Source organism: Choloepus didactylus, chromosome 9 (assembly GCF_015220235.1).
Source record: "Choloepus didactylus isolate mChoDid1 chromosome 9, mChoDid1.pri, whole genome shotgun sequence".
NCBI lineage: Eukaryota > Metazoa > Chordata > Mammalia > Pilosa > Megalonychidae > Choloepus > Choloepus didactylus.
In genome coordinates, this window is record NC_051315.1 from 2,405,598 (window position 1) to 2,429,359 (window position 23,762).

The 23,762-nt window shown below is 51.8% G+C and overlaps 1 protein-coding gene across 3 annotated transcripts; it reads right to left on the minus strand.

Moving 5' to 3' along the window:
• Positions 1-2,919: 2,919 nt before the first annotated feature.
• LOC119544267 (stromal cell-derived factor 1) lies at positions 2,920-23,410 on the minus strand. 3 transcript variants are annotated; one of them, XM_037849602.1, is made up of 4 exons: positions 23,224-23,402; positions 18,752-18,869; positions 16,612-16,698; positions 2,920-2,941 (listed from the first exon to the last, which is right to left on the minus strand). In XM_037849602.1, the coding sequence occupies exons 1-4, from the start codon at positions 23,282-23,284 to the stop codon at positions 2,935-2,937; spliced, it is 273 nt and encodes a 90-aa protein (XP_037705530.1). In that variant the 5' UTR covers positions 23,285-23,402; the 3' UTR covers positions 2,920-2,934. The 3 variants fall into 3 exon arrangements, with proteins under 3 accessions (XP_037705530.1, XP_037705529.1, XP_037705528.1); XM_037849601.1 differs by lacking the exon at positions 2,920-2,941 and adding an exon at positions 8,242-11,391 and having other exon boundaries at positions 23,224-23,403; XM_037849600.1 differs by lacking the exon at positions 2,920-2,941 and adding an exon at positions 11,400-14,103 and having other exon boundaries at positions 23,224-23,410.
• Between the last annotated feature and the right edge of the window lie 352 nt (positions 23,411-23,762).

Here is a 23,762-nt window from a genome sequence, read left to right on the forward strand (position 1 = left end):
AATGCATCTGATTGTAGAAACATTAGCATGTTTTTTAAGTGCTCCTGAAGTCAAGGAAATAAGAGTATTACTTTATAACTTCTTTCCTTCCAGCCAGAGAAGGATGCACCACACTCGTCAATGAGTTTTGTGTATACCTTTTTAACCACATCTACAGTGAGACATATATAACCAGAAACAAAAAGGTCTAATGGGATAGAACAGTAAGATGTAATAAGATAATAATGCAGTTTGCATCATGACACACATGCACGTGGACAATCGCTCCCCTTCATGCTTGTGATACGTGCTGATGTTTTCTATTCTATTGTATTCACGTCTGTTCTTTCTTCTCTATTCTAGTCTTTCGGTTTTTCAAATTGTTGCTGTGGCACAGCCAATTAATGTGTTTGAAAAATAAGATGCTAGAGTTTGCCCAGCATTTCCTCTAAATGGACTCGTTCAAACACCAGTGCAGGCAGACCTCGTCTTACTGCCCTTTGCTTTATCGCACGTCACCAATACTGTTTTTTTAACAAATTGGAGGTTTGTGGTCACCCTGTGTCGAGCAAGTCAATCAGCACCATTTTTTCCAGCAGCGTGTTCTCACCTGGGTCTCTGTGTCACATTTTCATTAAGGTATGTGCATTGTCTTCCTAGACATAATGCTATTACACACTTAATAGACTACAATGTAGTGTAAACATAACTTTTATATGCACTGAGAAACCAAAAATCTCGTGCGACTCGCTTTATTGTGAGATTTGCTTGATTGCAGTATTTGCTTTACTGTGGCGGTCTGGAGCCAAACACACAATATCCGAGGCTTGCTTATAATACTCTTGGGCTGCACAGGAGAGCCAGGACCTGGCTCTGCCTCCAACCTCTACCCTGGACCCCACCGTACAAACTGCAAGAAATGGTTGCTCAGTGCCCCGGAGCCAGGCAGCCCTGGGGTCTGACGCTGCCTCCCCACTTCTGTGCCCCAAGATGCACAGTTTCTCCAGCCTCCCTGAGCCTCAGCCTCTGTGATCATCAAAGGAGAGAGGGCTGGTTATTTGTGGGAGGGTTGGGAGCATCCCAGGGGCTGGTACCTGCCCTGGCGCCTGGCAGCCACATGGTGAGTGTCAGCCTGACCGACCAACACGCTCGTTATTATGGGAACGCCAAGCAATCTGCTCCCCGCCGGAAACTCTGGGAGCCCTGTAGAGCAGACTTACAGAAATCCGAGGTGAATGAATTAGCCTCCTGAGCAGGCAGGGGTCAGGCTCACACAGCCTGCCGGCAGGTGCTCTCTGCTGAGAACCGGAAAGAGCTGGCACCCGGGGCAGGCCTCCTCCCCTGGAGTGCCAAGGTACCGACATGGCGCTGGAGGGTTTCCCACCATGGCCGGAAGGAGAGCCGCGTTCCTGGATGCTCAGGAATGCCCAGAATGGTTGTTTCCTCACGCCCCACAAGCCCACATGATTGGGCCCCATGGTCTCATGTTCAAGAAAATTCCCAGGAAAGAGACAAGGGCAAGGGCAGCCAGTGGCTACATCGGGGAACTTCTAGACTGAGCCAGACAGGTTTCCCCTGCCCCAAGCAACTTCCTGGCTGAGTGCAGAGCTCAGCAGCCTCCCGGGAAAGCTGAGCACAGCTGCACTGCCGAGACCCTTCCTGAGTTCTTGGCTCTCTTCCTTCAGCTCCTTCCTGAGAGGGCAGACATCCCTCCCAGGTCTGGCTGTTGAGCGTCCACCTTGGGCTCGGCCTCCACGTTGGGGGCATAATGGGAAAGGCACTAAGCACCCTAAAAAGGAGTCAGGGAACCCTCATGGTTAAGTGCTTGTGGTTAAGGGTCTGAATCTCCACTCTGCCACCCCCCAGCTTTGTCCATTTGTGGATGGACACGGCCTTGACGTCCAGGAGCTGATTCTGTAAAGAATTCCCTGTGATAATTTTTGTCCACTTGGCAGGGTCTCAGGAATTATGTTCTTGAAGGGCCCTGGTTGTCTTCCTGTCTGGCAAGGTGCCTGCTGCCCCGAGGCAGGCTGTGATGGGGCACCCAGGAGCAAAGATCCCTCTGGAAGGTTCTCTCCACACCTGTGACCGCCCTCCCCTGGGGCCCCTGCCTGGCCCAGACCACACTGGCCAAGTGCACAGGAAGGTCCCCGCATGAAGGAGTAGGTACCTCTGGAGAAAGGGATAATTCTCTAATTTGGACTCAGGAAATTAACCCCTACAGCGTGTCATGCACTGGGGGTAGTGTCTGGGGATGCTGGAGCAAGGCAGCAGGCATGACCACTGACCACACACTTAGCAGTGAGATGGGTTTGGGTTCAAATAACAACTGACTGGTCACCTGGCCTGTGTGAATGAATGTCCAACCTGGTGAGGTGGGACTTGCTACCTTAATTTTATCGATGAGCAAAGAAGGATCCCAATGTGTTACCATCCTGTTGATTTATTCACACAATCAGTCAAAAAGTATCTCTTTAGTGCCCTCAGCATGCCAGCTGCAAAAAATAATGACTGAACAAAATGGGCCACGCCCCTCCCTTGCAGTGTGGCATTGACATTCTCACATGGAGAAGCAGACAAAGAAGAATAAACAAGGTCAGGTGGTGTTGTGGAAAGAGAGCAGGATAAGGAGCTAGAGCTGCCAGCTGGGAGCAGGGGACTGCGGAACCAGATGGGAGGTCTGCAAAGGGCTCTCACGCAAGTGATGCCGAGGGGACTGAGGAAGGGAGGGGGTCAGCCACGTGGCATCTGGGACCAGCCCGTGAGAAGGTCCTCTACCAGGAGTGGCCCTGTCCTGTCCAGGGGCCAACCAAGAGGCCAGTGTGGCTGGAGCAGAGAGGGGTGAGGTCAGGGAGGTGACAGGGGCCAGCTGGCATACGCCTTTGTCAGCTGTCACTCTGGGTGAGCTCGGAGGTCACTGGAAGGCTTGAGCAGGGATGCCATGACCCGACGTCATCAGCTGCTGTGGAAAGTGTACCCCGGGGTCAGGAGCTGGGCCAGTCAGGAGGCTAGTGCAGTAATTCAGGTAGGAGATGGCTGTGGCTGGGACCAAGGTTGCAGGAGGGAGGAGTGGCTGGATTCTGGAAATATTCTGAAGGTAACTAATTGGGTTTGTTAGTGGTTGGGGTCAGGGTTGTAGGAGGACAAATAAATCAAAGATGATTATAAGGTTTTTGGTCTGAGCAACCAGAAGGAAATGGTTTCTGTTTGCTGAAATGGGGATGTACTGGTTTGATTCTATTATATACCCCAGAAAGCCATGTTCTTTTAATCCAATCTTGTGGCTGCAGACTTATTGTGGGTGGGACCTTCTGGATGGATAATTTCCATGGAGATGTGATTCTGCCGATTCAAGGTGGGTCTTAATTAGTTTACTGGAGTCTTTAAGAGAGTTCAGGGAGAGAGAGAGAGCTCAGAGCCAACAGAGAGGTGCTTAGAGAGAAAATGCCCAGAGACATTTTGGAGACAGCCATTGCAACCAGAACCAGGAGAGAAGCTAAGAGATGAAATCCAGAGTTTGCCCTAGAGAAGCTAAGAGAGGATCCCCAGATGCTTAGAGAGAAACACCCTGGGAGAAACAAGAAAGGATGCACAGCAGCTGAGAGAGAGAGAAGCTAAGACAGAAGCCCAGACTCTGGCCACATGCCTTCTCATGTAACAGAGGAACCCCAGATGCCATCGGCCTTTCTTCAGAGGAGGTATCATCCTACTGATGCCTTAATTGGGGCATTTCATGGCCTTAGAACTGTAAATTTGTGAACTGATAAACCCCCATTGTAAAAGCCAATCCATTTCTGGTATTTTGCTTTTTGGCAGCTTTAGCAAACCAAAACTGGGGATATTAGAAGAACAGGTCTGGGGAGAAGTGGAGACTGGGGGTTCCATGGTGCATAGGATATATTCCAAAGGCCTACCAGGTATCTGAGAGGGGCTGCTTTACTAATCTGGGGTCCAGGAGAGGGGTCTGGGTGGGAGACGGCCCTCTGGGATGCCTTGGCATGTACACATTGAGTTAGGCCAAGAGTGGGAAGAGAATCACCTGGTACTAAGCAGGAGCTTCTGAGGACAGAGCCCTGGCCCTTCTTCTGCTTGGGTTAGTTTGGTGGATGAGGAGAAAACAGCAAAGGGAACTGAGAAGGCGTGAGGCAGAGGGAACAGTCAGGAGAAGAGTCCTCCAGCCAACTGGGAACGTGTTTCAAAGGGAGGGGCCACATGCTCATTGTGTTGACCAACGTGGGGCTCGCTGGTGGCCTGACAAGGAGCTGTTTCATAGAAGGGCACATCAAGATCCTAGCTGGAGTGTGTTCAAGAGAGAGAAGAGAGGCAGAAGGAGGGAAAGCGGAGATGGTGAATATAGACAATTCTTTTGAGGACTATTGGGTGAAGAGAAGGAAAGAAGCCGTCTGGGGAAGCAGGGGGTGAAGGGCATAGAATAGGGCTGGTTTGGGTTTTGCTTTGCTTTGTTTTACATGGGAGATATTACACCATGTCAACATGTTGGTGTAAAGAATGGAAAAGATATGGTGCAGGAGGATGGGTTAAATTCAGGAGAGATGTTCTTGGGCAGGTGAGAAGAGGTGGGCTACAGTCCCCCAGGTGCAGGGCCAGTGGTGGGGGCACAGACGCCCCATGTAGAGTGACAGCAGGGATGGTGGGCCCAGACTTGACAGGGCTGGATGCTGAGGGGAAGCTTGTGGAAATTCCCATCTTTTTGCTCCTTTTTACACTGTGACATTGGAAGCCACAACATCAGTTGTAAGTGAGGAGGGAGAGAATGGGGGAAGATTTAGAGGGAGGAGAAAGTGTGAATGGACCACCCAGGAGAAGGAAGAGCAGACAGAAAAGGGAAGGGCAGCTGAATCTACAGCAGCAGTTTAGGGACCCACTGGAGGTTGGTGTCATGAGTTCAAAGAGGCCAAACAGTGAGTGTGGTTGGATGTTTGTCCTAACTCCAATCGGGGCAGAAATGCAGAAACAGAGCAGAAAGAGAGTTTGATTTTACTAGGGGTGGATCATACAAGAATTCACAGCTACTAATTTTCACCTACAAAGCCCAGGGCTCCTCCACTCAGCTCCCAAGTCCATAAATACCTCTTGCCCCCACCCCCACACCTTTTGCAGAATAATAGAAGGACTGAGGCGTGGTAAGACTTCCCTCTGCTTGGTTTCATGTGCCAAGAGGTAGATGCAGCTCCTTTTGCTCTAAAGTGAGTGTTAATTCCTGACAACTTTGCAAAGCAACCTCCTGAAATTTTGAGAGTAGCTTCCACTCCAGGTAGGAACACCAGGGTTTGAGGCTGGCTTGCCTGGAGACTACCGGCTCTGGGGCCTGTTATTAAACACCCACTGTGACAAGCATCATTCTAGGCACTGGGCATAAAGTGATGAACAAGATGCCAAAGAGCTTGCATCCTAGTGGGTGGGCACTACAGGGATGGAATCCACTGGAAACCCAACTTTCTCCCCTTCTCATTGGATCCATACATGGTGTGGCCCCTCTCCTGCATGGGTGGGTGTGCTGGTTTGGATGTATTATAGCCCCCAAAACACCATTATCTATCTTTGAAGCAATCCTGTGGAGGCAGGTGTATTAGTATTGATTAGGTTGGAACCTACTGATGGAGTATTTCCATGGAGATGTGACTCAATTATGGGCAAGACCTTTGATTGGATAATTTCCATGAAGGTGTTACCCTGCCCATTCAGGGTGGGTGTTAATTGGATCACTGGAGTCTGGAGTCATATAAAGGAGTTCACAGACAGAAGGACCTCAGGGCAACTAAGAGTGACATTTTGAAGAGGAGCTGCAGCTAAGAGAGGACAAAATGCCCCAAGAGCAACATTTTGGAGAATGCCATTTTGAAATGCAACCTGGGAGCAAGCAGATGCCAGCCACGTGCCTTCTGAGCTAACAGAGGTTTTCTGGACACCAATGGCCTTTCTCCAGTGAAGGTACCCGATTGTTGATGCCTTACCTTGGACACTCTATGGCGTTAAGACTGTAACTTTGTAACCAAATAAACCCCCTTTATAAAAGCCAATCCATTTCTGGTGTTTTGCAAAATGGCAGCATTAGCAAACTAGAACAGTGGGATACACTCCCTCCTCCCCCACACACCATGGGCCTGGGTGGTAGCTTCCCACAGGCTCACAGGTCACCCAGCCATCTCACTACAATCCACATGGGGCAAGACGAGCTGGTGTCAGTGGGTGACTTCAGCTGGGGAAGAGTCAAGGCCCTGGACAGAATCTGTGTGCAGGCAGGCAAATACCAGCAGGATCCCATGGGATTCCTGGGACAGCAAACAGGACTTGTCTAACTTGGCTTGGGTGTCTGTGCCATCCAATCAATTGTGCCCAGGGGTGGGGCCACACCATATATCAGGTGTCTATGCATCCAATCAGCTGTGTCCAGGGGCAGGGCCACACATATATCAGATGTCTATGCATCCAATCAGCTGTGCCCAGGGGCAGGGCCACACTGTGCCACAGGTGTCTGTGCAGCCAATCAGCTGTGCCTAGCGGCCATGTCCTACATCTGGGCTACCAGGACTCTTTCCTTATGGATGGCACAGCTCTTCTCAGCCACCTGTCCTGGGTGCAGCCAGGGGACCGGAAGGAGCTGAAATCCTGCCCCATCCACCTGCCATACCAGCTACCTTTGTGGGCTACACTCCTTGCAGAATAAGCACCCTGTCCTAGCTCCCTGCAGGTCCCACTACACCAGCTCTCGAGAGCAGTCTTCACGGGCTCAGTAGAGCACCCCCAAACAGAGCCTACTTCTCAGATCTCAGTCTTCTACACTTCCTTTCGGCAGCCCTCCCTGGTTTCTAACTGAGGATGGTCATCTCTGCTCCGAGCCTTCCCGGCACCTGCATATACCCTGTCCTGCACTTACATCTTATGAAGATGCTCACTCAGTTGTGTCTGTCCCCTCCCCAGGCTGCAGCCTTCGTGACATCAAAGGCCGTGTCTGTCTTGCTCATCATAATATCCATACAGATTTGAATAGGGCCTGGCATTGTAGTGTTGCTGATTGACTGACTAAGGGGTGGATGGAATGCACGGGAGTCAATGAACGTTTTTCTTTTTGATGCTACCTCTTTCTGCAGATTCCACTGATTTGTTAGTCCCTGTGCTGGAACATCAGCATGGCATGCTGGAAACAGCACTGGGCAGGCACTCAGGGAACCTAAGGGATGCCAACCCAGAGGCTTCTCCCCATCCATCTGCTAAGAAGGTCAGGCTCAACTTCTGGGCTCAGTTTTGCTTGGTTGGTGTTTGCACTTACGAGGATGTAAGTAGAGGCAGAACTCAACCCTTCTCCTAGCTGTGTGGGCCCCAGGGACCAGATGTGGAAGGGAGCCAATGACCATCCTTTTGAAGGGTGTAGGTGTAGGCTCTTTCTGTCCCTGAAAGCTAGATGCTTCCACGCACATTCTCCCAGTCTCCTTCACAACCCTTGGTGGTGTTCAGCTCCAATAACTGGGGACACTGGCACACAGGGAGGTCATAGGATATGTCTCCAGTCAGGGCAAGGAGAGAGAACCCTTGTCCACTGATCTTCACACATGGCCTCCCCGACCATTCTTTTTCCTCCGGTCTGTCTTCAGCTTAGCACCCATCCCAGCCTCTCTAGCAGGAGCAGAGGTTCTAAGCTCAGGGGAGACATGGTCAGTTCTAGGCCAGTGGTTGGGAGAACCTGGAGGACAGAACAATCTGGACCCAGATCTTTGGGGCTTCATTGCCAGCCTCTCCTTCCCTCTGTGGTTGACTGAGGATGAGAGAATGTGGCAGAAAGTGGGAAAGGGTTGAACTCTGAGAACCTTGTCTGCTGGGCTCACTCCACGATCCCAGTACCCAGGACAGTGCTGGCCCAAGCTGTTGAGGAAATTGGCATTTGGCTTCCAGAAGAGCCAGACAGCAGGACCGGAAACACCGAGAGGGCCTGGCCCTGGGCAACACCTTCCCAAGCCTGCCAGGCAAATACCTGCTGCCCTGTACAACATCCCTTCCAGAGCCCGGGGCCAGCTTACCCTTAAGGGATTCCAGCCCAAACAAGGACATTCACTGGAAAACAAGCACTTTCCCCTGCTTGGGATCTGCTTCCAGAGTTTTCTGCCCATGATTAGCGTGATTCCAATGGCTGTTTCCCACTAACCATTGGCAGCTGGGATTACACAACTCCTCCATGTAGGATTGGAAGGAGAGAAACCCAGTCTGGAACATTCCAAATGATAACACTAATTTCAGACCATTGGCTACTATGTTTGAATACAGATCTTTATTAGGAAAATTATAAGTGCATATACATATTTTCATTGATATGACTTCAAAGTAAGAATGTGTCTCAAAAGGAGTTGTTAAAAAAAAGCACACTGTAACAGGAAGTTGCCTTCTCTGGGACCATTTTCACATTATCTGGGAGTTGCAATTTAAAAAAATACAACATACAGTATTTATCACATTTAACACTGGACCCATCACTGCTCAGAGGCTGAGAGTCGGCGAGGTGGCAGAATAAGATTTCTACATGGTTTCTTCAATTTGGCAATGTTCGTGGTCTGCACAGGGGACTTGGGGGTTTCTAGGGAGCATATTGCAGGAATGGGGCTCCTTCACAGTGGGGCAGTGAAGGTGTGGAGGTTGGGATACTACAAATCTCCCCCAGCTGGAAAAGGGCACACATCTGGGAAAGATCCTGGGTAAGGAGCCCCCTGGCAAGCACTCCGGGCTGTGATCAGAAAATCACACCTCGGAAGGGTCAAAACTGATTGAAAGAAAAGGCTTTGAAGGCTCTGTGGATTTTACATTAGGGGGGACCTCTGCTGGAGGCTGATCCCTGGGGACCAGGCAGGAAAGCAGAGGCCCCCCTGAGCCCCTCACCGACATCTCAGCAGCTGGACAGAGCGGGACAAACAACAGTGCAAAGACACGGGCACAGATTCAGATTCCAACACTCAACAAGCCAGTGAGCCCTCAGCCACCCCACCCCCCGATGCAAAGGCTGGCAGTGGAGGCCCTGGAGGTGACACAGAGCCCTGGGGAAGGGCAGGTAGAGGCAGCGCTGGGACCACAAAGATCCCTGGGAAATCTTTGTTTCCTGAGATCCCCGGGAAACAGCTCCTTGTTACACTTGACTTGCATTTTGAAAGCCAAAGGGGGAATTCGGAGTGCCTTTTCCTTTGCAAATAGATTATTTAAATGCATGCTTCTTTTAGCAGCACTGGCTCCATTTAGAAGTGGGTCTGGGAGCAGAGGAATTGTTACACAAAGAATTTTCCCTGCGGTTTCTACTCGTCTTTTTTTTTTTTTCCCCTCCCTATGGGAGGGAGTAACAGAAATGATTCTTGACTGCAGTCAAGATTTAGGGTTGGTTTATTTCTGCAGAGCCAGAGAGTCCACGGATTCCAAGGGAAGATGCTGTCAAAGTTTCCATGAGAGATTTTTAAAAATCTTGGATCACCTGGAAAATAACTGCCCCACTGCAATTATTTCCTGTGTAATTTAGGAGCATTGTAGAGGCAGGTTAATTTCAAACAGGGATTTAATACCACTCCTGTATCCTTATAACTAAGAAAGGTTTTCCATACTCTATATTTTCAATATAACAAAGTCAGTTTAAGGATGTGAATTTTTGTTTAAATTAAGGGAAAATTTTGGTTGATGGATTTGCCATCTTTATCATAAAGATCCAATTCAAAACAAAAACCTAACACAGGTTACTTATGACCCGTAGATTATTAAATCTAAGAATACCTACCAGTCAAGATCACTTTACTCTTACTTTCCACACTTTACATACAGCATTCTATCAACCAATACATTTCCTTGCTTTGCCCTTGATTTCTTCACTTTCTTAATTTTGCATATTTGAAACAAAGGGGGAAGTATTACTGACAGCAAATGAAAAACAGAGCAAGCAAACAAAAACCTGAAGTGCCTACCTTTTAAAAAGTGAAATTTTAAAAATGGTTAATGCAACTCTACAAGCTACCCTCACTCAAAGGGAAACCTGAACGTTAAGGGTTTTAAGCAAATTTTCCAAATATGCCATTGTTTTCTTAGAGGAATGCCAGAATGGATGTCTCAGCAGCTTCCTGCCAGCACGGAGTGACATGACACAGCCCAGAAAGGCTGGGCCATTGTGTAAGGGGAGAGAAGATGGGCTTTCCAAACGGTGGAAAAGATGGGATTAAATTTTAATGGGAAGGAAACTTCATATGCAGGACTGAGTCTTCTATGGGTTGCACTTAAAAAAAAAGGGTTGAGAATTCTTTTCTTTTGATGCCCTAAACCCTGCTGGGCTTGGCATAATGAAAGCAGAACTCTACATTTTAAGATGGTTAAGATATCCAGACAACCACAGGCATGTAGCTGGTAAATCCTCCAGGTCAATTGTGCTGCCGCAAACCAAGTTCCCTTGTGCTGCGATCCACGATGGTTTTGCGATCATCAGGGAAACCAAGGCAGGGCAACCCAAAGGGATCACAGCCCTAAGGGGGACTAGGGCCCCAAGACCCCTAGGGGATCCCTTCACTCCCAGCCTTTGCATGCAGAGAACAGACAGTACGAGCACCCCGAGACATTGGTGGGGGGTGAGGACATTTGAACAAAAAGCTCAGGACGGGACAACAGACAGTATTCCACGTGAGACAGAGATGTGCACGGTTGTTTTCAGGACTGGAAGATGAGGCATTTTGAACTGCTTCTCGGTGCTCAGTTTAAATGCAAGCTTTGGTCTGGAAAGAGTCCTTTTGCAGGGTCAGGGAGACAGTCTCAGACACACAGGATGATGGATGAGAAACAGTGATGACGAGAACATGATGGGATGGAGATGACAGCTCAAGGCCCAGCTGCTGCTGGCTCTAGCCTGGCCTCGCCCTCTGGCCTCAGCTCAGGGAAGCCTCAGATGTTATTTGGAGAAACGTCCCCTAACACCTCACCCTCCAATGCCCTCCCACAGGGCACAGGGCAGGCTTCACTAGAGCACTGCCTGGGTCTGTGACCCCACCATGAGGTCTCCCCCATGGCTCTCCATCCTGGGGCTCGACCATGGGTGCTGGGGCGTCCCTCCATGCAGGGTCCTGGCCTGCACAGCTCAGAGAGATATAAACTCAGGCCTCTCCAGGCCAACTAGGGACTCCGTGGGAAAGAGACTCTAGTAAAGCAAGTAGAATAGTGACCTTCCTGTCACCAGTGACACTGATAAATCAAACTACATGAAAAAGAATACCATATATTTTGCTACATAATCCAATGGTGAACGTAAGGCAAAGAGTGCAAAATAAAGCCCTTGACAAATGCAGATGGCCCGGCCCCTGCCCTAACACTGCTTTGCAGACCTGGGCTCCCACTGTGAGGCTCCCACAGGTGTCTGACGTGCCCTGCACCTTTCACATCTTGAACCTCCTGTCAAGGAAGAACAGAGTGACACACCGTTAGGGCGAGCGGGCAGAGGTGGCCCTGCCTCCAGCCACAACCCCGGGGCCGGCATCCCGATGGTTACTTCAAAATCGCACACCATACATCTCCTCTCAGAGGCCCTGATGGAGGGCGAGGGCCAGTGGAAGAGGCAGCCATGGCTCAAGCAGAGGGAGGAGCCGGGTGGAAGGCGGGGAAAGCAGAGACGACGCGGCACCGCCAAGCACGGGGCATGGGCAGACAGACAGCGGACACGGGGGATGGCAGGTAACAAGACAGGGCCACGGTGCTTAAAGAAACACAGTGCATTAGGCTGGCACCACCGCCCAGCTGGAGGGAACGGAGCGTCCATGGAGACCCGTACTTACACAGAGTGGGGGGCCTCTGGCTGCTGGGGGTCCAACCCGGGCAGGGCCTGGAGGCTGTGTGTCCCGGCACCTCCAGTCTGTTCAGCTTGTGAGCCGAGCCCCCTGGGACGCGCTCCCCACCATCTCACACCAACAGATCCCACAGGCCCCTTCTCCACCGCCACTGCCCGCCAGGGGACCGCCCTGAACGCCCGTGGGCCTTGGCAGGGTCCTGGGACCACCTGGCTGTTCCTCCCACATTCAGATGAGCAGAATCATTTTCAAGTTGCAAACTCACAGCGGAACCCATTTCCAGCTCTTCTGTGACACCCTGGTCAGTAACTTCATCTCTGTCTTCAGCAGGGCTCGGCTAGGGCCACTTTTAGGAGCTTCATAAGTCACTTGGCAGGACGGGGTGAGGCACCCAGGGGCTGGCCAGGGCTCGTGGAGTCACAGGTCAAGAGGAGGGGAGCTTCATCCGGCACACTGTCAGCAAGGGGTCCACGCGCGGAGTCCCTGCGGCCTGGCTCCCCCGGGCATGGGGCGGGTGGGACGTGGCATGGGACAGAGGTGGCGTCCCCCTGGGCACTGCAGAAAGCTCAGTTGGCACCTCAGGGTCGCATTAGCTGAGCCCACTGTTGCCAGAGGGCAAACAGCCCTCCCTGGTGTCCCCAGAAGGACCAGCCACCCTCTCTAGACCCAGAGCGGTGATGGGGATGGGGCGCACAGGCCGAACCAGATCACCCGGCAACATCCAGGCACAGCCAGATGTCTTCGGTGCCCTGGAAAGCAGAAGGTGGCACCCCAGATGCCCAGGGTTTGGGGCTGCTAGCGGCGCAGGCTGGGAGAGTTTTCCAGATGAAAGGGACAGCAGTAGGGACAAGTGGTCCTCTGGGGCCACAGAACCCTCCTGGATGCTTTTCCAGTGAAGAGAAGGAACGGATCGACTTGTAACATATTTGCACAGGGGGGCCTGGCACCCTTTGACCCTACCTTCCCTGACACCCAGGGACCCCTGTGGGTTTTCTCCTCCTGAAATCCTTCTGCTCCATCTTCTGCCAACTTCATGGGTCCATTTGTTACCATCAGGACCAGGGCAGGGGTTTGGAGTGTGGGGTGAGTGCATTTGTGTGTCTGGGGCTGGAGGAAGAGTCAAGAAACTCGGGGTGCCCTTTCTTGCAGCTACTGACACGGGGGCCTGGCCGCCCATGTGCCACCCACCTTCAGTGCAGGGGCCACCTCTCAGGTCAGAGACTTGGCAAGAAAACTCTCAGACATAAATCTGCAGGGCAGGGGCCAGGGCAGAGGAAGGTGGGTTCTAGAACTTACACTTGAAGCAGACATTTCCTGCAAGTGCAGGCTGGGGCGCTGTGCCCGGGAGCCCAATCACACATCCTCAGGGAGACCCTCCCCACAGAAGTGGGGGTGCTCCCGAGAGTGATTCACACAACGCATCTGTCCTCCACGCCTGGGAGTCTCGGGGACCCTGCTTTAAAGAAGCTGCCAAATGAATTGCCCAGAGCAGGGCTCCCTGAGAGGCATTTCCACATGGGCTCTCGGGGAATTCAGAACTCCCTCCTGCTCACCCCACAACACGGCTGCAGCACCCCTGCTCGGAGGGACAGTTGCTCACATGGCTCCGGGCCCAGAGAGGGAGGGCTGAGCAAGTTCTGCTTGCACTGGCAGGGTGGCATGGGACACGGGAACAGCTGCAGCAGGTGCTAAGTGTGGTCAGCTGTCATCTACAAAGGGCATGGCCTCAGCTCAGCCCCCGGGGAGACCGGATTGGGCAGTGCAAGCCAGGGAACGAGAGACCGTGAGGCACGGGCACCCCCTTTCCTGGCAGAGGCCTCCTTCCTGAGCTAGCAGGCTGCTCTGAGCCCCAACCAGGCAGGGATGCCAACAGCTAGCATCCGATGCCTGGGTGCCTTCATAGAGGGTGGGTGGAGGGCGGGCTGATCTTGGCGATTCTGGAACCCCCTAGCCCTTCTAGAAGGAGTCAGGAGCATGGAGGCTCCATGGCACAGCTCTCAGTCCCTGCCTCTGCACAACTACTTTCTTCATAACTCAGCAACCAGGAAGGGCCTTGGAAAGCACATACATGCAACACACAGGTGCAGCTGCAGGGGGGCAATGCGCCACCCCCTGCCAGGAGTCTGAGCACCCCCTGAGCAGGCAGCCGGGTCTAAGAGCAAATCTACAAAGCGCCAGGGAGACAAGAGCAGCAGTCACCGGGGTCCATCTCCAGGTAGCAGGGAACTAGTTTTTCCTTCTCTGGGCAGCCTTTCTCTTCTTCTGTCGCTTCTTTTTTCCTATCTTTTCTTTTCTCCCCACTTTTTCTTCTCTGCGCCCCCTTAGATAAAATCAGTAGAGCCATTAATGTGGGTGAAATAGACAAAGGTCTGCCTCATTCTGCACAATATTAACCAGCAGCCTGTGCCCGAGGGGCCCCTGGACTAAAAACTGCTCATCAGGAATTCATTAAAGTAAATGAGAAACTGTCCCTGATTTGAAATGCGTTCAACGGGGCTTCTGTGACAGCTGCAGAGGGGCCACAGCGAATGCCCGCCTGCCGGTCTGACCCTACGATGCCCGCTGCTCCCGACGCAGCTCCCGGATTCCCATCCAAGGCCCCTGTGCATTGAGGTCCCTTCCCCAGAGCCAACCTTTGCAAGGAGAAGCTGTCTAAAAATATCTCCACTTTTCTGGAGGGAGCTCTGGAGGTTGGAGGCCCAGGGTTGAGAGGGGCATCCCGGAGAAGACTGGAAAGTCCTCTATCCCACCACCTCCTGACCGTGGGACACCCCTGGAATGACTGGGATTGTTCTGGAGAACAGCGGAGAGAGCTGGTTAGCAGAACTTTATTAGAGCAACTGGCTCGTGACTGTCATGTTAAAATGATTCAAGCTGAATGGTATTTAATGATTTAAGAGGTAAGGCCTCCTGTTCTTGTGAAAGCTTGAGATTAACCATTGGCCACGTTGGACTTTTACATGGGAAAATGTGAGATCTTGATATTATGGGATTGAGTCTCTGGGGATTACATGGCAATGTTAGGAGAACCAAGGAGGAGGAGGGGGAGAGGAATTAGTGAGTCAAACATTATAATATTATTCTCCAGAAAACTAGCACTGCTAGTTCCATTGGGTTAAACAACAACAAAAAAAGATGAAAAATTCAAGCTAAAGATCTAATCATCTCCTGAGAAACCCCATGCACAGTCACACGTGGACTCCACAAAAGGGATTTAAGGCACCTGGCCAGAAGGTAGCTTCCTTTGATAAATCTCAGAAATGTATATGAGTTCCATCTCTAAAAACTAATGAATTTTATATCAGGTAAATAAATTCCCACATACAGTAGGAGGTTTATACCATGAAACAATTAGCATTTTATTGCTAGTGCATATAATGTCACATTTGATACAATTTTAGTACAAGTGAAAAAATACACTGTGGCTAACATTAAAAAGCTGCATTCACATTTATATATCATATATATATATTTCTTTACAGACTGCCAGTAGTTTAAGATAATAGAAAAAAGGTAACCTACTGACATTCATATGGCTCAACTTCAAATATATGAATTGTTTGACTATAAATATATTCTGAAATACATTTGTTTTCTAAAGAAAGGTAAAAAAAAAATGTGCACAAAAATATATATATGAAAAAAAACACCTTGCAAAAACTTACAAATACCACCAGGATCATCTGTGGATCAAATATATGCCTGGGAATTTCATCCCATCAGCATTTCTGATTGGAATCTAAAACCCCTGTTGTGGCTACAGGAGGAGGGGCTAATTTTTTCACTTCTGATTTCAGAAACCTCAGAGTTGGTAGAACCTCCAGAGGCTTCTTTCAGAGGCAATCACAGAAACCAAACTCCTCGACGCAAGTGCTCCAATTTAAAATTGCATTTGATTCAGCAAAGACTTGTGTTTTGTGGGAAGGCAGGGGTGTGATCGCACGTCCCCCAGGAGAAGGCCAGTTCCATCCTAGCCGAGGCCATGGAAGGATCTCACAGAGGGCCCAAGGAGGAGGGGAGAAAGGGAGGAGGAGGATCGAGGGCGGGACCCCCAGTGATCTCCCTCCTCCCCGCCAGGGTGGCATTTGATCAGCTACAGAAGTGAGAAGCAGAAGTGAGATGAAAGCATGCTCTTTGGGGCAGGGAGAGCCAGGGAATGGCCGGGGTGGGGTGGGGGAGGAGAGGAGGATTGTTCTCTGAGCACAGTCTGCAGTGACAGCGGCTTTCGCCGTGGAGCTGGCAGAGCCAATCACTGAACTTGAACCTGAAGAAGAAGGGGAAGTTTGGAGCTCTGGCTTGGCACTGGGTGGGTGTGAGAGAGACTCACACAGGGCTTTGAGTCAGGGAGGGGTGCCCCCCAGGACACTGTTTTGACATCCACGTGCACCCATCACTGAACTGTGCTCACAGATTCTCCAAGAGACAAGAGAAGAAATTCCAAAACAAACCGAACACAGATTTTGAAGTAATCATTGACTTTAAAAAAGAGAATGAAAATGGTGATGATGATGATGACCATGAGAGAACTGACTGGTGAGAAATGCTGCTTGGAAAATACAATTTCTTAGAAAAACCCCAGTTATAAAAGATCCACTGTACAAGGGAACGGGACGTGGTTGAACGTCAGTGGCAATATCGTACCGGACGCCGTAAATTGCAGTTGTTCATATATGGGGCAGACCGCCAGCCCGTCCCAGGCCAATGCTGATCCCACAGGCACACCTGGTCCTTACGGTTCAGGCCTTCCTCCCCCACACTTCTGCCCTTCATCCCTTTAGCTTTCCTCAAGAGGGTCTAGCGGAAAGTCCTCTGTGGCTGTTGGGCTTACTTGTTTAAGGCCTTCTCCAGGTATTCCTGAATCCACTTTAATTTCGGATCGATGCACACTTGTCGGTTGTTGTTCTTCAGCCTCGCCCTGCCGAAACAGAAAGGGCAACGGTGGGCAGCTGAACGGGAAGAAGGCTCTGCAACCGTCTCAGCATCTGCTCTCTTGACACGCATTCCAGGGCCCTTGCCGGGGCCAGGGGCTCCACCCGACAGGCTCAGGTTTTAGAGCAGCTCAAGGTGTACTGGGGAAACCAGGACACTGAACAGTGCAGAAAGCACCACTGCAGAGATACAGGAAAGGTGAGAAGGAATCTTTGCGGGGTTGTCCAGGGAGAATTCAGATGAGGGAACATTGGTGCAGGCCTTTGAATGAAGAGTAGGAGTTTGGAAAGCGAAGTAAAGGTGAAAGGAAAAACAAGAGCAAATAGACCAAAGCAGATGGAGACGAGTGCAAGACAAGATGCACCAGACGAGCGTGACCAGAGGAAGGGCCTTGAGTGCTTTGTGAAGGAGTGGGGGCTTTAGGTGAAGAGCTGGAAAGCGAGTGACATTAGCAGATTTTTATTTTGATGGATCATCTTGACAGTACATGGAAGACAGATTAGGGTTAAGTCGGGAGGCAGGAGACCTGCAAGATTATGGTAGTAGTACAAGGGGTGACAGAGCAGGTGCGGGGTGTCAGTAGAGGTAGGATTGGCAGAAGATGGTTTCCAGAGAAATTTTACACATTCACTAGATGTTCCACAGCCTCATTTGTTTTTGAAAGCTCAGATCCTACCTTCCTTCCACTTCTCACCTCTACTCCCAGCCTCCCGACATGAAAACTCCCTGGAAGACCTCAGACTTTCTCCATAAAGTCCAAGTTTGCAATGCCTGGGTACCAGGTAAACTTAAGCAGCCCAAGGCCCCAACACAGAGGTCCAGGGAAACCCACAGGAGCCTCCAAGAGCCCTGTCCATCAGTGTGGCTTAGCACAAGGTGGATGTGGGTCCAAATCTGGGTGCTGCTGTTTAGGAATTATGTATTTCTTCAGATCTGAGACTTCTTTTGGCTTCTGAAACTTTCAGGGTATGTTACTGAGCAAGTGACACTAGTTACGTTCACTAACTATAAAATACTTCTCAAAGGAGATACAATATTTTACTGTAAGCAACATAAGTGAAAAAAATTCATCTTCTATTGCCCTAAAACATAATGTAAGTAATAAATACAGTCAAGGCAGCTAAGGCTAGGAGAGAAAAAAGAGACAGTCAAGCCTAAAATGATTGGTTTTGTGCAGAAAAGTCTTCAGATAGCCGCATCCTTCTTTTGCAACAGCCTTGCCCGCAGCCCACTTTTAGCATGAGGACTTTTCAGCAAGTGAGACATCTCCAGGAGACATGGAGCACTCAGGGCTCCCGGCGTCCGGCTGTGTGCACCATGACTGACGTGGCAAGAACGTACACATGTATCTGGGGCAGACACACCTGGGAAAGGCTACATGTGCTCTCCTCCCACTTCTCCCCCAGCCTCCTACACACAAACAAGATATCTCTGTGCCTTGTTTATGTCGAATTTCTGTCCCTCGTTTCCAACTCACATGAAAATGAAATGTTAGTAGCTTCCATTAACACCAACCAAAACCAAAATCTCATCTTTTGCATTTGGAAAAATGCAGTTGGGTGAGCTGAATATGTTGAGCTTTCACCAAAAGGTTAAAGATGACTTAAAGAGATTCTGGGTCCTGTGAGTTTTTGCTATGTCACAAAAGATTAACTTAGAGTCACAGAGACCTGAAACAGGCAGGACAAATATTACCTATTACTAGGAAAAGATGTGGCTTATTCAACGGACTTAGCAGAAACCTTGATGAAGTATGTCATTTTGTCTAATCCAGAGGCATCGATTGTGTTAGCCTCCCTATAGATGCTGACCACTGTGAGCACAGCAGGTCGTCAAGGGTGAGGCTGGCTTTTGAAAGTCATGCCTGACTGGTGGCAAACTTAAAGGACTGCTGTTAATGACAGCTGCCTCTAAGGACACCAAGTTCAAGGCTGGACACCCGGTACATGGCATTTTCTGTATCTTTAACAGCCATGCAAGCTAGGCGTTATTACGGCCATTTGATGCAACAACCTTGAAGGAGGAGGTTCAAGACTTACACGATCTGAAGGGCACAGTTTGGAGTGTTGAGGATTTTGAGATGCTTGACGTTGGCTCTGGCAACGTGGCTCTCAAAGAATCGGCATGGACATCTGTAGCTCAGGCTGACGGGTTTCCCTGGAAGAGGTAATAAGAACCAGGCAACTTGTTATCCTGCCGGGCCTTGGGGATATAAGTGTGTTAGGGTCTGCAGCCAGAGGATGAGATAGTGGAATGAGGGAGAAGCGGGGTGGGGTAGGATAAGGCTCAAAAGCAATGGGATGAGTCACAGGTGAATTCTGGAAAGGGCTATTTCCTTGGGCAGGTGCACTCTGGGAAGGAAGGGCTATCTCCTTGGGCAGGTGCATTGGGCAGGTGCATTCTGGGAAGGACCCCCTCCTTGGGCAGGTGCATTCTGGGAAGGACCCTCTCTTTGGGCAGGTGCATTCTGGGAAGGACCCTCTCCTTGGTCAGGGCACTGAGCTCTGGGGTCAGGCCCAGCTTCCTCAGGGCTAGAGGATGAAAGGAGCTAGGGAGAGCTGACCCCTAGGAGGGGTGGAGAGATTAAAATACAAAGTCTCTCGCTGAGGTTTCTCAAGACAAAGTCTGTAATTACAGGAGATAACTTTCAGTCAAGGGTACTTCTGGGTTCTCAGTTTTTCCTTGCAAAATAAACTCCTTCAGGGCCAAGTATAAGACCCGCACCTCCACCACGGGAAGGGGGAGAGGGGAGAGGGCTCCAGTCTCTCACCCCTCCCTCCTCATCCTGAGGATCCAGGGCAGCTTCAGGAATGCTGCCCTCCCCCTGCCTGCAATGCTCCTGCTCTCCTTCTCTTTAAGCCCAGGCCAGCACAAAAGAGGACAAAAGAGTAGGGTTGGCTTGGCTTCCTACCTGGGAGTCCCCAGAGGGCAGGCAGAGCCCCCCCCCCACTTCTCCCTGATCAGGAGATTAATCGGGCTGGAGGCAAATGTGGCTTTCATTGCCAGTCCTGGATGGATGCTGCAGCCTCCTGGATTTTATTATGATCTTTGTTTGCCAATTCACCAACTTGCAAAATGCCATAATTGACACTCATTAGTATAAATTAGCAAAGGGCTCCTGCAGGACCCACCATTCACCCTCTAAGGCTAGAATTGCAGTACTGGGGGGCAGGGACTTTGCGAGGGGGGTGGGATTTGTTCCCTGCAGATTTTAGCCAAGCCCTACTTAATAGCCCAAATTATGTGGATCCTTTCATCAAGGATTAAATGTGCATCTGGGAATATTTCATCCAGAGATTAAAAAGTGTGCCTGTTTATGGCGCTCCCAGAGGGTCTCGCGGGTGGTTCTGAAGTTGTGCGCCTTTAGGAATGGGGAGCTGGGGAAGCCAGTGTGAAGCCCTGTGAGTGAGCGGCTTATGTTATTTTCATCTAAAAGCTGAATTCAGTTGATAGAAGGCGTGGCTTGGGAACAGAAGTGTTATTTAGCCACCAACTCGGGAGAAAAACAGACCACCTCTGGGACCAAATAAGACTCCCCTGAAAACCAGAAGGGAGAAAGCCTAGTTTCTGTGTGTTCATGTTCAAGGGCTCATGTCACCAGTCAGCACCCCAAGACTAGTCAGCATCCTTACACGTGATCTCTAGAAAGACACAACCATACCAAGTCCCTGCAGGGGAAGCCGGTCTGGCAGTGTAATCAGATCACCTGGAAAAGCGACCCCAGGACTGGGGCTGGGGCCAGATTGGGGTCACTGAGGAGCCCTCACACCCCAGCATGCTCGGAATGGGCGTCCTCCCTGGACTTCTGAAGAGTCCTCCCAGGGTCAGAGTGGGGCTGGGAGAACTGGGGCTCCGTGGTGGAGCGGGCCGGGTCCCAACCCCAGAACTGCAGTGAGTGGGAAGGAGTGAAAGTGGAAGGGGGGCGTGGGGCCCATAAAGAAGCCACTTGGCTTCTCTAACAAGCAGCTGAGATCAGGCTAGAAATCAGATTCCAAGCTCCAAACACAGGCTTTCTCTTTCTCTCTCCTTTCCCCTTCACCCCCAGGGATTATCCATTTCCTGTGAAGGCAATTCCTATTCCGGCTCCTGGGACCTGGGGGGCCTGCCTGTCAAGTGGGGAATTGCAACAGGTTTTTTAAAGTGACAGAGACCCTAGGTGCTCCCATCAAGAAGCCGGTGCCAAGCCCAGTTGGTGCCTGTTCCTCCAGCTTTCTGTCAGTACTACTAACTGGTCCAGCAGCTTGGGAGGTGACTCTGCATGGCCAAGATGCCTGGTTGGATTCGGTGTAATTCCTGGGTTTGGGATCTGGTGAGCGTGAGCATGGCTCCCACAGGGTTGCAAGAGCCTTTTCTACTGCAGAGACCAGTGCCTCGCCAGCCCCCTCCAACCAGGTCCGGGAATGTGATCGACCCTGGGTTTAACCCCAGGAAGCCCAGGGCCCCCAGGGTCCCAGCTGCTTGGCAGAGGTCAACCAAAGAGCCACGGGTCTCTCTGCAGGGCAGCTTAGGGGCTCCGTGTAGGGCCAGAGGGCACACAGTCTCCCTGAGGTTTAAAAAAAAAATGCATTCTGGCCCATGCATCCAAGGAGAACCAGACCTGCCTGGAGCCCTGCACCTTCACCTGGCCACTGGGCTGTCAGAGGCAACTCAGAGAAGCAGGTCCCACCCCAAACTGAGGTGTCTTCTGGGAGGCACCAACTCCCTCTGTGCTTCACGCAGTTCAGCTGTGCCCATGACTCAGGGAGCTGGGTCCCTGCATTCCGGTCCCACCTGCAGCTCACCTGGGGAGAGAGGGTGGCATAGAGCAGCAGGGAGGGGCTGCATCACCTCTCCAGCAAGGGGCAATGCCACCTCCAAGGTGGCATTTTTTAAAAAATCTTTTTAATTTTGTTCATTTTACAGTAGGTTTATTGTGATAATAGCTACAAAGTATACTAAAGTTTCATACTGGGCATTTGGCATATGTGCTCGAGTCTCTCAGTGACGGTGCACAGAATCAAATCCAGAGACCCCTGCTCTAGACTAGCAAACACTACTTTCTTTCACTCACCAGCCACAAGAAGTTCCATGATTCTCATTATGTCATGGCATACCCTTTCCCTAAAGTGCCTTCCTCACCTTCCTAAAGTAGAAGAACCCAGTTTATCCTTTAAGGACCAGCTCAAATGCCTTCTCTTCTTCAGCTACACTGAAAACTTCAAATTACCTTCAATCCATGTCTCTCTGCAGCTCTAAACAACAACTTCCTCTGGCTTCAGGGGACACTGCCCAGACGGTCAGTCGCCACCCTGGCTGAGCACAATCTCAGCAGCTCCCCTTACCCAAGCCTGCTTCCCCAGTCAGCACCCAAACCCAGCTTAGTGCTCCAGAGCCTGCACAGATCACGGCTGCACCAAGGGGCTCAGAAGAATCTCAAACCTTTTGCCAGGTTTGTTGGAAGTTTCCCAGCTGTGAAAGGGCAGTGCCTCCTAACTTGGTTTTCTATTGTGTGTTCAGAGGCAAAAGTTTATTTTGGTTTGCAGCCGAGATGTCCTGTAACAAGGCTCCAAGTTTTCCCTTCAGCGTCCAAAAAACAAAAAACAAAACCCTCCCTCTCCCAGTGAAACGGGATACCACCGTTCCCAGTGGCCCAGCGCCCTGGCTATTGAACTTTGCTGCAGTGCTCATTATGCAGGCAAAGCGCTCTGCTGGTGACAAAGGCGCCTGCCTGCAGGTGTGTTTGTAGTGCTAGAGTGAAGCATGCTCTGGACCTTTCTGGTGACCCCGGGAGAGCCAGAGGTGGCAGGAAGGCAGTGGCTTGGACATACGCCCAGGTACTCCGCGTCTCTGAGGCCGAGTTGTGCAGAAGCGCGGCCCGGCGAGGGGCGCAAGCCCAACAGCTGCGCGGCGTCCTCCCGCGCCAGGTCCGGAGTCCCCCGAAGGTGCGGGAGAGGGCCGGCCTCGCATGGAACGGACGCCGTGCAGCCCGCACCCGTCCCCACCGCCCTGACAAGCGCGTTACGGTACGGCGCGGACTTTGCAAAGCGCTCTCTTGCACATCCCTCGTCCGATCGCTTCTTCCGCGGCCGAGCGCAGCGGGTCCTCGGAGCCCACCGCGCCACTGGAAAGCCGGCCGAGCGCACCGAGACGCTCGCTGGGAGTGGGCGAGCAGGGGCCTGAAGTCTGCGGCCCCCGACACGGCTCCATACCCCGGGGCCTCCTGCGCCGGCTCTGAATGCACCCCGGGCACTCCCGGCCCGGTTACCCTGCGCCCCCTCTCTCTGCAGCGCGCTCGAGACCGCCCCGCCGCCCCGGGACTTGAGCTGGTCTGCAGGGTGCAAACCCTCGGCGCCCGCGGGTGGTGCGACGCATGGGGCTTCGGACGCCTGTCGCCATCTAGGGTGCGTACTCCAAAGTGGCCTGCCTCGACGTCCCTCTGCAAAGAGGCGGCGAAATGGGGTTGTCCCGGCGGCTCCGGCCAGAGCGAGCACCGAGCCCGGCCCTTCCGCGCCTCGCCGCCAAGCGCACTCACCGTCGCTGAGGCAGAGCGCGGCCAGCACGAGGGCCAGCACGGCGACGGCCTTGGCATCCATGTCGCGCGCGGCTGGCGAGCGGCGGACACAAGGAGGAGGGAGGCGGCTGGGACACGGCCGGACGGAGAGTGAAAGTGCGGCGGCGGGAGGCCCAAGCGGGGCTCTTTAGAAGAGAGAGCGGGGCGGAGCCGGGCGCGCGGAGGGGCGGACCCTCAGCTCAATCCCAGCCGCGGCTGGGGGCTCTGACGCGAGCCCCCTGGCGGGACCGCCCCTCCAGCCTCTTCTCCGCGCCCGCTGTGCCACAAGGAAGTCCAAAAGCGTCCGGGCCTTTGACCTTCTCCCGCCCCGCTGAGCTCTGCTCCAGGGCAGGGCCGACAGCGAGGCTCCCAGCCGTGCAGAGGGGCTTGGCGCATCTACCGGTCATTGTTCCCATTTTGCAGAAGGCGAGACTGAGGCCGGGGGCAGGAACGGAGGACAGTTGCGGGACTGGGATGAGAACCAATGAAAAACAAATAAGTTGGCCTCCAAGGCGAGGCCC